General features: G+C 43.7%; 1 protein-coding gene across 1 annotated transcript in view; it reads left to right on the plus strand.

The window, feature by feature from the left end:
• The first annotated feature begins 6884 nt into the window (after window positions 1–6884).
• CLPS (colipase) overlaps window positions 6885–18516 on the plus strand; it is a 32958-nt gene continuing 21326 nt past the window's right edge. Inside the window, exon 1 of the mRNA XM_077292744.1 lies at window positions 6885–6972. Within this exon, the coding sequence (XP_077148859.1) occupies window positions 6904–6972 (69 nt within the window). The 5' untranslated portion in view covers window positions 6885–6903. The remainder of the gene's footprint in view (window positions 6973–18516) is intronic.

Below are 18516 nucleotides of genomic sequence, written 5' to 3' on the forward strand. Positions count from 1 at the left end.
ACTTGAAGAGGTAGAGCTGCCCGCATTCCATCACCCCAAAGCCGCTCAGTACTCCCATCATGTGAAGAACAGGCACAAGAACCAACAGGATGCCACGCTGAATCCCCTGCCCCATCACGGATGGGCGGAGACCTAGGATGGTGACCCCGCAGTCCGTCGGGTGAAAGAGCTCTTGACGCAGGCAGGGTTGTATCCCGGCCCAGATGATCCACAGGAGACACAACAGCTGTGGAAGGGGAGAAGCAAACTGTTTATTCACGATGGCAAGCTGTGCCAGAGGAGCATCGACCCACATACTCATGAATTGGTATGGCAGATAGTGGTGCCAAGGCGAGATGCGCCCATGGTTCTGGGAGCCTACCATGATGGAGCCGGACACTTCGGATGGAGGAAGCTGGAGAGGCTACTCCGAGGGAGGTTCTATTGGATTGGCATGAAGAGAGCCATTGAGAAGTGGTGTCGGGAGTGCGGTCCATGTAGCCTACGCAGGAAGGACCGTGACAGCCAACGGGCTCCCTTGCAGCCCATCATCACCAAACGGCCGCTCGAACTGGTTGCGCTGGATCATGTGAAGCTGACACCTAGCTGGTCAGGCTATATCTACGCTCTTACCATCGTAGATCACTACTCCAGATTTTTGGTGGTTGTACCTGTCAAGGATCTAACGGCCAGGACGGCCGCCAAGGCCTTCCAGCAGTACTTTTGTAGGCCCCATGGCTACCCGGAGAAGGTACTGACCGATCAGGGACCAGCATTCGAAGCAGAAGTGTTCCAAGAGTTCTGCCATCTGTACGGGTGTAAGAAGATCAGAACCACACCATACCATCTCCAAACCAATGGGATGTGTGAAAAGATGAACCAAGTGGTAATAGACTTACTGAAGACCTTGCCCGTAGAGGAACGGAACCTGTGGCCAACAAAGTTGCCTGACTCGGTGGACATATACAATCACATCCCAGTAAATTCCACCAACTGCACTCCAGCGTACCTGATGCAAGGAAGGTCTAGCAAGTTACCCGTTGATCTGGACATGGGGGTCCTAACCCCCGAAGATACCTCGCCGGATGCCGATTGGGATACAGAGAGGCAGCAAAGGTACCGCAAAGTACAGGAGTGCCTGGAAAGAAGCCTCGCTCAGGCCAGGCAAAAACAGGAAAGGGACTACAACCAGCATGCTCCTGCGATTCCCTTGCCACCTGGTGAGGAAGTACTCAAGCGGAAGAGAAGGCTACACAAGCTTGACGACCAATGGGAAGCGGAACCGTATACCATCCTGCCGTCCGATTTCAACAATACTAAAGTTTGTCTCATCAGCAAAGATGGGGGGGAAACCTCAACGGCAATATCCAGAGACCACCTTAAGGTATGCCCTGACAAGTTGAGAGAGAAGGAAACAGATCCAAGAACCTCTCCACCTGTCGAAGAGAAGAAGATGATACACACTGTTCTTGGCGATTTCCCCCAGTCGTGGACTCAGATAAATCAGGCCATCGTGGTACCTGTATTAACGTTTCGTCAACCGAACCCGCCTGAACTGAACGTGGTGCCAGATTCCCCGGACCCCATGCCCACTGTCGGCCTGGCGGAGCCTCCCTCTGCTATCGGCGAATCTGCCATACTCACTGTTGCTAGCAGCAGCTCTGAGAGATCCAGCATGCCAGTGCTACCCAGACTCACTAGAAGCGTAGCTAGAAGGCAGTGCACTACACCAGTGGTAGCAAGCATAGCGAGCCCTGCTAGGCCAATAGCAACCCCTGCACTACGGAGGTCTACACGTAGCACCAAGAATCAAACTCCCCTTCGCTACAAAACTTGGAGGTATTAACAAAAGTTGCTAATTGTGTTTATGTAAATATCTTTGTTACAAGTTTAACAATGGACAACGGGTCAATGGACAGTGAATTGCTCCAAAACTTTCAAAAGGGACCCCTTTGTTTACCCGGGGTCCCCGCTGTTTTAAAGTTACAACCACTGAGAGTCATAAACTGTGCATGACCAAACTTTCGCAACGTTCAAGAGTCCTCACCTCCCATAAAGGGAAGCACTGTTATTATTACTTGTTTATTGCATTTCCAAAATTTGGTATGTTTGTTGTTAACATGTATTGTTGTTTTTCTTTTCCCAGTCTGGGAGTACTGGATTTAACCGGGGGGGAGTGCAGCGCCCCAGAGTCCTGGTCGTTGCAGTACTGTCGCTCCGCCGCTAAGGGGAGTGATGGTATGTCTGATGGCACTAAAGGAGTTCATATATGACAGCAATTCAGGCTAGAATGTGTCACTCCAAGACAATCTGACTACTAAATATTCAGACAACACAGCATAGCCAGCCACTAATTATATAAAACTTATATACTTACTTGCACTAAAGGAGTTCACCTGACCAGGTATCACAGACACACATTACACTTCACACTCCGGCCACCAGGGGGAGTGGTTCTATCTAGTAGGCCACTCCTCACACTTTGGTAAAACTGGGGGTTGGACAGGAAGTTAGAGAGAAAGGAGCTTGGAAGAGCTCGAGAGAGGACCTGTCAGAGGTGGGATCCTGGCAGAGCCCTAGTGAACAGAAAAGAACGTTACGGAGCCGTGCCTGTGCTTACAGCGGCAGTCTCCTAGGAAAGGACAAGAAGCGAGGGGCATTGTGAAGGAGTGAGAAACGGGAATACAGCGCAGAGGTGATAGGACCAGAAGGAGTCAACGAGGACTCGATCGAGGCAACATCCTTCTGAGGCGCAAAGTCGGTGGCCGGAACGCCGAGAAAGTAAGAGACTCTAAGCATTACTTCAAACCATGGCAGGACAGCCAATTATAGGTTGGCTGTCTCACTTAAACACCTTAGCAGACAACGGAGGCAGCTGTGGGAGAGGGGTGACTCTAGGGTCCCGGAAGAACTCCAGGCCTACCCCGTCATACGGGTGCGTCCTAACCATATCATTTGGGGGACGGAGAGAACGAACATCAGAGACAGACACAACAGTTGTGAGGACTATCCCAGGGGCTCAGCAGGGAAGGACTACAACACACAGGCGCTAGAAGGTAGACACTGATTCCCACCTGCTAAGGGAACTCCGGATGTGCCTTTGGACCGGCCGGTTTCAGACAGCCCTGTTAACCATACTCTGGATTGAGGATCCTGAAGCCTTCAGTAAAGAGGTAAAGAGACTGCAACCCTGTGTCCTCTTTATTTATCGTTCCCTACACTACACATCATCACTCTCAACTTTCATTGGACGCCCCTTAGCAGGGTCACGGACCGGGTCTAGCCACCGTGACAATCCCAGAACTGAGACAGAGAGGCCCGGTACCGGGTACCCCTCGGCCCTGCAACTGTGGGGGCGCTCCATATACAGTATTTTGTGGTTTTTAAAATTTAAAAAATACATCCCACATATTGAAACAGTCTTATCTCAGTCACACGTCTGGTCTATCAGTGGTCTTCAAATCTTGGCTTTTCAGACATACATTCCAGTTTTTGGTCTGCTGTCCTTGGTGTATACAGTATTTTGTGTTTTTTTAAATTTTAAAAAATACATCCCACATATTGAAACAGTCTGTTATCTCAATCACACGTCTGGTCTATCAGTGGTTTTCAAATCTTGGCTTTTCAGACATACATTCCAGTTTTTGGTCTGATAGCCTTGGTGTAAACAGTATTTTGTGGTTTGAAATTTTTTAAAAATACAGGCCACATATCGAAACAGTCTGCTATCTCCATCCGTCGGCCGTTTTATGTGTGGTCTAAAAATAGGTTTTTTTCATGCATACATTCCAATTTTTGGTCTGTCTAATACCCTTGGTCTATACACTATCTTGGTTAAAACAAAAAAAAATTACAGTGTGGTAGTTCCGTGACACGCCTCATCTATCTGTTGACTGCAAAGTGTGCTTTTGAGGCTTCCATTCTCCTTTTTTTGCTGTGTGTTATCCTACAGTAAACACTATTTTGTGATGATTTTTATTTTTTTTTAAATTTACCCCCGATGGGGAAATGTTGGTCAGCCCATACACTTAGTGTATGGGCATTACGAGTCTAGAAGACCTGTTCCTTGGTAACGGGACAGTTTTGTTTAGGAGGCCCTCCTCCATGTTTCTTCCAAGGGGGATTGGGGTGTGTACAAATTTGTGTCAAGGCGGCCCTTGCATTCAATACATAAGGAAACTGTATGGCAGGACCGACTGAAGACTGTGAACTGGGTTTTCCTGCGGCCTTCCGGTATCTGGGTTCAAAGGCTTATGGGGTGCATATGACTTGATAGCAGGGCAGGCCTTGCATTCAATGCAACATTTTTTCAGGAAGCCGTCCTGTACCTCTCGTGAAAGAGGTATTGGAGTGCGTTATAATTCTTGGCAGCCCAGCCACTCACTTCATAGGCAATAACAGCATAGGAGACCCATTATAGCCCTTTAAAAATATTAACGCCGCCTGATGTCCCTCTAAAAATAGGCTTTGTGACTTTAAGAATCCCTCCTTCAAAAATGAAACAAGATTAGTGATGAGCGAATATACTCGTTACTCGAGATTTCTCAAGCATGCTCGGGGGTCCTCCAAGTATTTTTTAGTGCTCGGAGTTTTAGTTTTTAGCGCTGCAGCTGAATGATTTACATCTGTTAGCCAGCATAAGTACATGAGGGGATTCCCTAGCAACCAGGCATCCCTCACATGTACTTATGCTGGCTAACAGATGTAAATCATTCTGCTGCGGCGCTAAAAACTAAAACTCCGAGCACTAAAAAATACTCGGAGGACCCCCGAGCATGCTTGAGAAATCTCGAGTAACGAGTATATTCTCTCATCACTAAGCAAGATGTGTCTCCTTATGTATCACACACCACATGGCCAGCTAGGGTTGTTAAATGTTACAATGACATTTCCTAGTGAATGCATTTGTATTGATTGAAAGCGATGTTAAAGTTGAAAAACGCATCAAAAACACTGTGTGTGAACATAGCCCAAGTGGTGGAGGAACATTTTGGTCTGGGGTTAATTATTTTGCCTTACATACGAGTCATTACCCTGGAAAGGATGTACCTTAACATATTTCCCAGCTAAATCCATTTTGGTTTCATTTTTGTATGTTTTTTGATGCACCTGTAAAAATGGGGTGAAACTCTGACAACATTGCTTACAGCTGTGACCTTGGAGTCAGAAATGCTTCCAGGGGCGATCCCCATGATGTTCCTGTGTCATTTGAGCAGTGTTTCTATCATTTCCAGACATTTTTAGACCTTAAAAAGACCCCCAGGGGGAGGGATCGCAGTAAAAATACTCGGGTTTCCCATAGACTTACACTGGGCTTGTTGCTCGGGTCGAGTACCATAGTATTCCAATTTGCTCGATGTTAGCAAAGAGCACCCGATCATTTTAGTGCTTGCTTATCACTACTTATAATGTGTGACACGAACACCGCACTTTTTTCCATGCACGTGCACTTTTGATATATGTGGGTTTACTCCATGATTTTCAAGACTTTGAATACAAAGGTGATTTTATGACAATATGGATTAACTGATTTATATTTATGTGCATGTGTTTTGTGCAGGTTTCATATAGTGGCCACAATGGTTAATTTAAGGCATTAGTCAATGTTTTACACTATATAGTGGATAACTGCAACAATTGATTTGTGATCCCATATATGTTTTTTCCCTGGGTATTCATGTAGCTGACCTATTTGTTCATATGTGTTTGGTTTGAGGCACCATTTTAATTAGTTTTGTATTTATATGTATTTTAAGTTGTTTAAATGAAGTCTTTGTTTTACCAACATTTTGAAAACACTTCTTAATCCGAGTATAGTGCAGTGACTATACGATCAGTATGTTTACATATTACGTGGACTGTTGCCCATCCCATGTATAAGGGGAATGTGCTTGGGTAGTATGTTTATCTTATTATAGCCTACAACTGCTTTGTGATCCTCCACCATTTTAATTTTGGGCTAGGCAGCTCCTTAGAAGAACATATTGCTGCTCTTTTTTGGCACAAGGTTAGAGAAGGCTGTGGTTTTTTAAAGCTTTGAAATTTGCATCACCTGGCCTTTCCTAATGATGACAGTAAACAAACCATATCCCTAATAGGCTAATTACGGTCTGAAAACTTGGCGAAAGTTATCTGAGCACACAAATCTCCAAGGGTGCCCAAACTTTTGAATCTGCCCATTTTCCTTTTTGTAATTTTTAAAATGTAAAAAATAAAAAAAAAAATACCACGGAAATTTGTCATCTTCAACTTAAGGCTTTTAAGAGATCATTCCATCTTCAACTTGCTTAAATGTTCACAATAACAGTAATTTTGACCAGGGATGCCCAAAGTTTTACATGGCACTGTATGTCAAATGATTGAACAGTAGAGTGTTAATTTGGGTTTCCTGACTTTGAACAGTAAAGTTTTACGGTAGCACAGTTTTAGTAAAGGTGTAATTCTGCAATGAAATATGAACCTTTCAGGATACGTTCTAACAATGAGCTTTTGGTGAGTTTTGATGTTGCAGATTTTCTGTACCATTTCTGTACATATTTACATAGTAAATTAGATCACTTGCATTTAAAAAATAAATACACAGAGTGAAAAACTCACCAAAAACTCATTGTGGGATTGAAGCCTCAATCTTTAGTAGTTTTCTTTTTTTCTGACAAACTGAGAAAACAGTGCTATAATAAAAGCTTGTATAATAACATACAGCTAACTTTAGACATTTTGCACTGATAATTTGTAAACAGAAGTGTATGTGGTTATGACTATCTCGCATTTTACACCTGTAGTGTTCACATAGTCGAAAGATAAGTGTTCACTTGAAATTGATTGGTTTCTACCAGGTCACATGTTATTATGGAGTATACTATATTTTTGAAGATTGGGGAATCAGGATTCATTGCTACAGAAATGAAGCAAAATAGGATTACAATGGTCTTGCTCTTTGTGTGTCTACTCCTCTCCTTTGAGGGTGCTCAATCTGGACTCATATTCAATCTGGTAAAGTTCATTATATTTCAGATTTTGTATTATTATCCATTCTGTATTTGAATTATTTAGATAGCTCAGGCTTCTTTACAACAGTAAAGTACAGTACAGTAATGTATTGTTTGCTTTCCTGCATAAATATAATAACATTTTCAACAAGCTAATTGTGCATGGTAAGTGTACAATCAAGACAAGTTTTCTTAAGCTAGGATCTGTAAATGTGTTCTTAACCATTATATAATACATTTTTATGCCAATCAATGTTTTTATGTTGCACAGCTCTAAGTTACATGCATTAGTAGAGTTAAATAATATTATTTTAACTGCATGTAGTCACTTCGGAGATTAAAAGGTTTGCACTAAGATGAGAAGTTATCCCCTATCTGCGTGATAGGGGATAACCTACTGATTTATTAAGATGCAATTAATATGATCCCTACCTATACAGAGAATGGAATAATGAGGTTCCCGTTAAGAATAAATGAAGTAGAAGTACATATTCTCTGCCCCTACTCCATTCAAAAAGGACTCTAATGAGTTACATTCTAAAAATTAGAGATGAGCAATTATTTCAATGTTTGGTTCGGATTACGATCGCCAAATTTGCAATATTCACTGATTAAAAAACAAAAGCATGCACAACGCCATCTAACGGCCCCAAATGCTTCCAGAACACATCAATGAGAGGCAGACACCAGGAAAGTGGCCTCAATTCAACCATATTACAAATTGCATCATGGAACTGCAACAGTCAGCCAAGTATGAGGTATCGGGGTCTGGGACAGCATTTGCAGCTTTCAACTGAACGTCACAGTAAGACGAGGTGGGTGAGGGATCGATTTAGGTCTCCTTTGCTGGGAGCCCTGATACCACTTCCACTACACCCAATCAAGCAGGTGGACACCAAACCACAATTGTTTACATTTCCAAAAATTACTGTCAGACACCACAAAAGTGGCATCAATTTCACCATAGTATAGATAGCATAATAGGGACTGACGGGTCTTCCACTACACCCAATCCAGCAGATGGAAAAGCTCTCTTAAGTTTGTGTGAAAGTGTGTTTCGATACTTCAGCATTCGTAGGTCCCTTTCCAGGGTGGGAAGCATCTGGCAAAATTTGGTTTGATAACATGGATCTAACAGAGTGGCAGCCCAGTAGTCAGCAATATTCCTAATAATAAGTATACGGGGATCATGTTGCAGATAGTACAGCAAGAAGGCACTCATATGTCGGGCTCTAGCATGAGGTCAAAGCCTATGCTGTGTTTGTGGCTAGGTAAGAATGATGCTTGTTTCCTCCGTCCCCTCCCGCCCACCACGAACAATAGAGAGGGGAGGATTATCCTCTTCATCTGACAGTTGGTCACCTCTTCCTACTCCATTTGTTCCACGGGTCTTGCACCTTCGATAACAGTTTGTCTGATATCAACAGCACCCCTCGATTGCAGTAATCCCCCCTTCCTTGGCATCTGCCTGTGTGACGAAAAGTCTGAAACTTAGAGACAATGTTATCCCTTCCGCATCCTCCTCTGCTTCCTCCTATTCTTCTGGGACCTCCATTTCCTCCCGCAGGCTATTCAAAGTCTGATCCAGCATACAGATGACTGGAATAGTGATGCTGATGATGACAATGTCAGTGCTAACCATCTTAGTAGCCATTTTCAAACTGTGCAGAAGGGTGTAGAGGTCCTTAATAAGTGCCCACTCTGAAAACGTGGTATGCACCACGTCCATACTGTGTTGGCCCAGGCAATATGACATGACATGCAGCATCAGGGCTCGTTGCTGCTGTCACAGTTGCTGCAATATATGCAGAGTGGAATTCCACCATGTCAGCACATCACATACCAACCTGTTAACTGGCATGGACAAATACCTCTGTATCAATGCAAGTCGATGACCTGACTGGTGCGAATAGCAGAAATGAGCACACAGTTTATAGGCTTTCTGGAGTGGCTCACCCAGGCTATGATAGTGGTGGAGAAAATGCTGTACCACCAGTTGAGGACATGAGCCATGCAAGGCACGTGTGTGAGTTTGCATCACCGTAGGGCCACCACCAGGTTCATAGTGTTATTGGACACGGCCTTCCCTGGATACAGGATCAGCAGAGAAAGCCATTGATCAAACTCAGCCTGGAGAGCTGTCCACAATTCTCCAAGGCATATCAATTTTAATGCTGCCTGATTGCGGTGAGGCCCTGCTGCATAGTATGGAGGTGGTGGGGTTTCGCTCTGCACTGTTGGAACACGTCTCATTAAGTCAGAATTTGAGAGCGCAGGTGGATGCCCTAGACGAGATAGAGGAGAAGGCAGAAGCAGTGGAGGAAGTGGTAAATGTAGAGGTATGTCCTGTAAGCCTTGGTGATTCCAAGACTTGTGGAGCAGTGCCTGCCCCCACAGCCACCAGAGTCATCCAGTGCCCATCAGATCTAATGCTCTTGGCCATGTTTACTCGTACAAGTATAGATACTTGGTGAAGTGGTGAAAAGCACCCTGTCAGACAAAGCTATAGTCAAGGAACGGGTGATGTTGTCTGTGACATGCTGTGTAGCACAGGCACAGCTTTCTTAGAAAAGTAATGACAGCTCGGCAATTGGTACTGGGGGACTGAGACGGCCATCAGCTTTCAGAAACCATCTGTATCTACCAGGCGGAAAGGCAGCATTTTCATGGAAAACAGATTGGAGATGGTGGAATTCAACCTCTTAGCTTTGTCATGCACAGGATGAAACAATCTTTTACGTGACCACAACTGCGGAACTGTGGGCTAGCTGCAGTGCTGAGAGAAGGTGGAGTACGACGTACTGGACAAACTGTTGAACAGTGAAAGAGGTGCAGGCGGGGATGTTGCAGTGGATTGAGAAAGTTGTGGTGGGCTCGTTCTTTAAAATTGATCAAAAATTACAGGCATGTCTGCTTCCGTTACAGCTGATGGCGGGCTCACAGTCAGTGTGACTAGAGCGGGTAAAGAACCCAATGTTTTGCTGTCTCAATAGTTGGCACAGTAATAATGGAGAAGGAAGAAGCAGCAGATGCGATTGATATGGCATCTGATGTTTGTTGAAAGTCCGTTGGTCCCCATTTTTGCACAGTGGGATTTACACAGCAACACATGTTGATTGCACATTTGAAGGTTTATACATGTAGCAGTCATATTATTGTGCTTTTTACCTTGACTCAGTTTTTTTTTGCAAAGTTGGCAGATTACAGGAATTGGGTCATCCTTTGCAGTGTCAAAAAGCACCCTGGCAAGGCAAATCTTGCCACTCCTGCAAGCTGCAGACCCATGGATGCTGCTGGTCACAGCCACAGATGTGGCTGAGGATGCATTGCTCATCGTGGTTGTATCACTACGTGTCTGTGATGTACGGCCCAACGTAACCTCCCCATCTTCCTCCTCAGATGACCTACTCATCTGGATTGTTAGTTCATGCCAACTGGAATCTAACACCTCATCATCATCCTCTGTGTTATCACATTCCTCTCCCTTGGAGTTACCCTCTTCCTGCCCTGACAGCACAGTACAGTCCGCGTGAGCCTCAGATATCTGAGTCTCATCAGGATCTCCTCCCCCTAGGAGTTAAGGTCTAATGAGGAGGAGAGGCCACTTGAAGCTGTGCTTGCCATCCACTCGAGCACATGCAGTTTCTGGGCCTCATCAGTATCGCTGTGCATCTGCCAAATAAAGGTACTGCAGTAGCACATCCAGTAACAGAAGTTGTCAGTTATCTTTGCATAGGAAAGGATGTTATTAATTCACTAAGTGCTTTCACAAGCTTTACCACCTACCCCATGTTCACCTTTAAACTTTGCACCACCTCTGCAAACAGCTGAATTTCACCGACAGTGAATTCTAAGGTGAAATATGGCTGTATCGTGTTAGTCACAGAAGAAAGGCCTGTGGATGAGGCCTGTATGACATAAAATTTATGCTACAAACATATCCCCTACTGTATGACGTTAGGAACACAAGAATTTTTTGGTGGCCTCTGGATAAGGCCTCTATAACACAATAGGTGCTGTAAAATATTTTAAAGTCAGGTCCCCTACTGTATGACACTAGGAACAGAAGGATTTTTCGTTGACCTCTGGATCAGGCCTCTATAACACACTAGATGCTACAAACTATTTAAAATAAAAATATCTGATAAATGTGCCAAAAAAATATGTAGTATCTCCCAAACTATCAAATTATCCTATTAAAGAAATTGGAGAACTCTATTTAAAACAATTCAAATTGATACACTGATTAAAAAACATAAGGGTTACATGATGGTATATGATAAGACAACACATGGTACTCTCTAATGAGAAAGTGGTTTTAATCTCTTTCACAATAAATTCTTTAAAATTTCACATTAAAAATTACTTTAAATTGTGCATACGAGAACATTTTCCCCTCCTCATTCAAACATTCTATCATTACTCCATTATTCCATTATTAAAGAAACCTGTCCTCAACACATCCTGCACAAACAACTACAGACCAGTCTCCAATCTCCCCTTCATCTCTAAACTCTTGGAGCGCCTGGTCTACTCCCACCTTACCCGTTACCTCTCCACTCATTCCCTTCTAGATCCTTCACAGTCCGGTTTCTGCCCCCTACATTTGACAGAAACTGCAGTCATCAAAGTGACCAACGACCTGCTGACAGCAAAATGTAATGGGGACCACTCTCTGCTCATTCTTCTCGACCTTTCTGCAGCTTTCGACACTGTTGACCACCCTCTCCTACTCTCTAGGCTCCAGTCACTAGGCATTAAGGACATTGCTCTCTCCTGGTTCTCTTCCTATCTTTCTGACCGCTCTTTCAGTGTTTTATTTGCTGGCTCCACTTCATCTCCTCTTCCTCTCACTGTTGGGGTACCACAGGGCTCAGTCCTTGGCCCGTTCTCTTCTCCCTCTACACGGCCCCATTTGGACAGACTATCAGCAGATTTGACTTTCAGTACCATCTTTATGCTGATAACACACAACTATACACAGCATTCCCTGACCTTACCCACGCTGTACTACAGAATGCCAGTGACTGTCTGTCCGAAGACTCCAACATCATGTCCGCTCTCTATCTGAAACTCAACCTTTCCAAAACCGAACTTCTTCTACTCCCACGTCTACTAACCTCCTTAAATCTGACATTTCCCTCTCCATAGGTGGCACCATAATAACGCCCCGGCAGCAGGCGAGCTGTGTGGGTTTTATGTTTGACACCAATATCTCCTTCACCTCCCATATACAATCTCTTGCCCGCTCTTGCTGCTTACAGTGCTCCCTGGATCTTTTCAACCTTTTCCCACATATCATGCTTCAAACATAAAGATACTAAATGTAAATTTTTGGTGAAGAATCAACAAGTGGGACACAATTGTGAAGTTGAACGAAATTTATTGGTTATTTTAAATTTTTGTGGAAATTCAAAAACTGAAAAGTGGGGCATGCAATATTATTTGGCCCCTTTAGCTTAATACTTTGTTGCGCCACCTTTTGCTGCGATTACAGCTGCAAGTCTCTTGGGTTATGTCTCTATCAGTTTTGTACATCGAGAGACTGAAATTCTTGCCCATTCCTCCTTAGCAAACAGCTCGAGCTCAGTGAGGTTTGATGGAGATCGTTTGTAAACAGCAGTTTTCAGCACTTTCCACAGATTCTCGCTTGGATTGAGGTCTGGACTTTGACTTGGCCATTCTAATACGTTTATTTGTGAACCATTCCATTGTAGATTTTGCTTTATGTTTGGGATCATTGTCGTCTTTGAAGACAAATCTCCGTCCCAGTCTCAGATCTTTTGCAGACTTCAACAGGTTTTCTTCAAAAATGGTCCTCTATTTGGCTCCATCCATGTTCCCATCAATTTTAACAATCTTCCCTGTCCCTGTTGAAGAAAAGCAGGCCCAAACCATTATGCTGTCACCACCATGTTTGACAGTGGGGATGGTGTGTTCAGGGTGATGAGCTGTGTTGCCTTTATGCCAAACATATCTTTTGGCATTGTGGCCAAAAAGTTCAATTTTGGTTTCATGTGACCAGAGCACCTTCTTCCACATGTTTGGTGTGTCTCCCAGGTGGCTTGTTGCAAACTTTAAACAACACTTTTTATGGATATCTTTGAGAAATGGCTTTATCCCTGACACTCTTCCATAAAGGCCAGATTTGTGAAGTGTATGACTGATTGTTATCCTATGGACAGACTGTCCCACCTCAGCTGTAGATCTCTGCAGTTCATTCAGAGTGATCATGGGTCTCTTGGCTGCATCTCTGATCAGTCTTCTCCTTGTTTGAGATGAAAGTTTACAGGGACGGCTGAGTCTTGGTAGATTTGCAGTGGTATGATACGCCTTCCATTTTAATATGATTGCTTGCACAGTGCTACTTGGGGTGTTTAAAGTTTTGGAAATCATTTTGTATCCAAATCCGGCTTTAAACTTCTCTACAACAGTATCACGGACCTGCCTGTTGTGTTCCTTGGTCTTCATGATGCTCTCTGTGCTTCAAACAGAACCCAGAGACTATCACCGAGCAGGTGCATTTATACGGAGGCTTTATTACACACAGGTGGATTATATTTATCATCATTAGGCATTTAGGACGACATTGGAACATTCAGACATCCACAATGAACTTCTGGAGTGAGTTTGCTGCACTGAAAGTAAAGGGGCCGAATAATATTGCACACTCCACTTTTCAGTTTTGAATTTCCACAAAAATTTAAATAACCAATCAATTTTGTTCAACTTCACAATTGTGTTCCACTTGTTGTTGATTCTTCACCAAAAATGTACATTTGGTATCTTTGTTTGAAGCATGACATGTGGGAAAAGGTTGAAAAGTTCCAGGGAGCCGAATACTTTCGCAAGGCACTGTACACTTAAAGAACATCTCTAGAATCCGCCCTTTTCTCACCATGGAAACAACAAAAAACCTCCCTTTATCTGCTTAGTCTGTTCCTGATTCTGTGTTGACTAACCTGTATCCTGATCCAATACCTGACCTGCCTGCTATCCAGAGGCTGCACAGTATATACCGGTACCAATGGCCATCCTGTCCGACCTGGGACACTGTATGAGAACCAGTGTATCTGACCCTTGGGGGTCATCTGATACTGCTCCAGAAACTGCCCTTGAGTGTTACCTGACAGCTACCTACCGCTCAAACCTAAGCTCACCATAAGACAATCCAGTGAATACCAGGTAGCTGCTTAGTTATGACCCTCAAAGGTAAGCCTGGCCATAGTGAAGTGGGTCCACGATCCACAGGCATTACAGGAACTAATTACCTCAGCATCTCATATTGTCTTACATACTAGAACACCTTCAAAAGCAATTTGAAATCTCATTTATTCAGGAAATACTACAGTCTGCAACACCCTTTCCACCTGAGCCTGTCTCTTCCACCAATGGCTTGTTGATTGTAAGTCTGTGAGGGTGTAGTATTTTCCCCTTTTGTATTAGTCAGTCACTGTTAGTTTATGCTTATTGTACTTGCTTGTATTTTATATATGCATTTAAACCTTCTTCACAAGTAAAGCACCCTAAAATTAATGATGTATAATAATAATAGTAATTTTCTTATATAATGATTAATGAACGTGCTCTGATAAAGTGTTATCCGAGCATGCTCGGCTGTTATCCAAGTATCTTGGGCATGTTGTTGGGCAGCTGGTCGAGGGTGCATACTGCTGTGCGAGATGTGAGCACATTGTGCATTTGGAAACCCAGATACTGGATCTAAATGTGCAGCTGGCAACACTGAGATCCATAGACAATATGGAGAGGAGTCTTCTGCTCACAGAGCAGACCCTCCATGGGATAGATAAGGAGGGGGATGGTAGGATGGAGCTGCAGGACAGTGTGGCAGTTAGCTGGGTGACAGTTAGAAGGCGGGGTAGAGGGAAGAGTGCCAGGGAGGCTAGTCCTGATCTGGCACACCCCAATAAGTTTGCTAAGTTGGCAGATGAGGGGGGTGCCAGTACAGGGGTAGCACTGCTGCAGCCAGGCATGTCCTCTGAAAGCCGGAGGAGTGACTGCTTCAGTAAGGAGGGAAATAGGAGAGCAGGGCAGGCCAGACAGGTGCTAGAAGTGGGGGACTCAATTATTAGGGGAACAGATAGGGCAATCTGTCACAAAGACAGGGATCGTCGGACGGTGTGCTGCCTACCTGGCGCTCGAGTCCGACACATCGCTGATCGGGTGGACAGATTACTGGGAGGGGCTGGTGAGGACCCAGCGGTCATGGTGCACATTGGCACAAATGACAAAGTTAGAGGTAGGTGGAAGGTCCTTAAAGATGATTTCAGGGAATTAGGCTGCAAGCTGAAAGCAAGGACCTCCAACGTGGTATTTTCCAAAATACTGCCTGTACCACGTGCCACGCCAGAGAGGCAACGGGAGATTAGGGAGGTTAATAAGTGGCTCAAGAATTGGTGTAGGAAGGAGGGGTTTGGGTTCCTGCAGAACTGGGCCGACTTCTCAGTTGGCTACAGGCTCTACGCTAGGGACGGGCTGCACCTCAATGGGGAAGGGGCAGCTGTGCTGGGGGAGAAAATGGTTAGAAGGTTGGAGGAGTGTTTAAACTAGGGATTGGGGGGGAGGGTATTCATTTTATAGGAGGGGAAGATAGTGCAGATAGAGACCTGGGCACAAATAAGGAAGTTGGGGGTGGCGGTGGCATGGGGGGTGGGGTTAGAACAGTTAGTAATTTAAGAAAGAATAGAGGTACAGAGAGTAACATCAAGTGCATGTATACTAATGCCAGAAGCCTCGCCAACAAAATGGATGAATTAGAACTAATGTTGTTGGAGCATAATTATGACATGGTGGGGATATCTGAAACATGGCTGGATGAGAGCCATGACTGGGCTGTTAACTTGCAGGGCTATAGCCTGTTCAGAAATGACCGTACAGATAAGCGAGGGGGAGGGGTGTGTCTATATGTAAAATTTTCCTTAAAACCCATCCTGCGTGATAATATAGGTGAATTTAATGAAAATGTAGAGTCCCTGTGGGTGGAGATAAGGGGAGGGGGAAAAAATAATAAATTACTGATAGGGATTTGTTATAAATCTCCAAAAATAATGGAAGCAATGGAGAATATCCTCGTAAAGCAAATAGATGAAGCTGCGACTCAAGGAGAAGTCATTATTATGGGGGACTTCAACTACCCTGAAATAGATTGGGGAACAGAAACCTGCAGTTCCAGCAAAGGTAATCGGTTTTTGACAACTATGAGAGACAATTACCTTTCACAACTGGTTCAGGACCCAACAAGGAGGGGGGCACTGCTAGACCTAATATTAACCAACAGGCCAGACCGCATATCAAATATAAGGGTTGGGGGTCACTTGGGGAATAGTGATCACAAAATAATAAGTTTTCATGTAACCTTTAATAAGATGGGTAGTAGGGGGGTGACAAGGACACTAAACTTCAGGAGGGCAAATTTCCAACGGATGAGAGAGGATCTTGGTGCAATTAACTGGGACGATATCCTGAGACACAAAAATACACAAAGAAAATGGGAGACGTTTATTAGCATCCTGGATAGGACCTGTGCACAGTATATACCGTATGGGAATAAACATACTAGAAATAGGAGGAAACCAACATGGCTAAATAGAGCTGTAAGGGGCGCAATAAGGGACAAAAAGAAAGCATTTAGAGAATTAAAGGAAGTAGGTAGTGAGGAGGCATTAAATAAATACAGAAAATTAAATAAATTCTGTAAAAAGCAAATCAAGGCAGCAAAGATTGAGACAGAGAGACTCATTGCCAGAGAGAGTAAAAATAATCCCAAAATATTCTTTAACTATATAAATAGTAAGAAACTAAAAAATGACAGTGTTGGCCCCCTTAAAAATAATCTGGGGGAAATGGTGGATGAGGATGAGAAAAAAGCCAATATGCTAAATGACTTTTTTTCATCAGTATTTACAAAAGAAAATCCCATGGCAGACAAAATGACTAGTGATAAAAATTCCCCATTAAATGTCACCTGCTTAACCCAGCAGGAAGTACAGCGGCGTCTAAAAATAACTAAAATTGACAAATCTCCGGGCCCGGATGGGACACACCCCCGAGTACTGTAGGAACTAAGTACAGTCATTGATAGACCATTATTTTTAATCTTTAAAGACTCCATAATAACAGGGTCTGTACCACAGGACTGGCGTATAGCAAATGTGGTGCCAATATTCAATAAAGGGGCAAAAACTGAACTCGGTAATTATAGGCCAGTAAGCTTAACCTCTACTGTGGGTAAAATCCTGGAGGGCATTCTAAGGGATACTATACTGGAGTATCTGAAGAGGAATAACCTTATGACCCAGTATCAGCACGGGTTTACTAGGGACCGTTCATGTCAGACTAATTTGATCAGCTTCTATGAAGAGGTAAGTTCCGGACTGGACCAAGGGAACCCAGTGGACGTAGTGTATATGGACTTTTCCAAAGCTTTTGATACGGTGCCACACAAAAGGTTGTTACATAAAATGAGAGTAATGGGGATAGGGGAAAATATGTGTAAGTGGGTTGAGAGCTGGCTCAGGGATAGGAAACAAAAGGTGGTTATTAATGGAGCACACTCGGACTGGGTTGCGGTTAGCAGTGGGGTACCACAGGGGTCAGTATTGGGCCCTCTTCTTTTTAACATATTTATGAATGACCTTGTAGGGGGCATTCAGAGTAGAATTTCAATATTTGCAGATGACACTAAACTCTGCAGGGTAATCAATACAGGGGAGGACAATTTTATATTACAGGATGATTTATGTAAACTAGAAGCTTGGGCTGATAAATGGCAAATGAGCTTTAATGGGGATAAATGTAAGGTCATGCACTTGGGTAGAAGTAATAAGATGTATAACTATGTGCTTAATTCTAAAACTCTGGGCAAAACCGTCAATGAAAAAGACCTGGGTATATGGGTGGATGACAAACTCATATTCAGTGGCCAGTGTCAGGCAGCTGCTACAAAGGCAAATAAAATAATGGGATGTATTAAAAGAGGCATAGATGCTCATGTGGAGAACATAATTTTACCTCTATACAAGTCACTAGTTCGACCACACTTAGAATACTGTGCACAGTTCTGGTCTCCGGTGTATAAGAAAGACATAGCTGAACTGGAGCGGGTGCAGAGAAGAGCGACCAAGGTTATTAGAGGACTGGGGGGTCTGCAATACCAAGATAGGTTATTACACTTGGGGCTATTTAGTTTGGAAAAACGAAGACTAAGGGGTGATCTTATGTTAATGTATAAATATATGAGGGGACAGTACAAAGACCTTTCTGATGATCTTTTTAATCATAGACCTGAGACAGGGACAAGGGGGCATCCTCTACGTCTGGAGGAAAGAAGGTTTAAGCATAATAACAGACGCGGATTCTTTACTGTAAGAGCAGTGAGACTATGGAACACTCTGCCGTATGATGTTGTAATGAGTGATTCATTAATTAAATTTAAGAGGGGACTGGATACCTTTCTGGAAAAGTATAATGTTACAGGGTATATACACTAGATTCCTTGATAAGGAGTTGATCCAGGGAACTAGTCTGA

This window comes from Ranitomeya variabilis, chromosome 2 (genome assembly GCF_051348905.1).
Source record: "Ranitomeya variabilis isolate aRanVar5 chromosome 2, aRanVar5.hap1, whole genome shotgun sequence".
In the NCBI taxonomy this organism is placed as follows: domain Eukaryota; kingdom Metazoa; phylum Chordata; class Amphibia; order Anura; family Dendrobatidae; genus Ranitomeya; species Ranitomeya variabilis.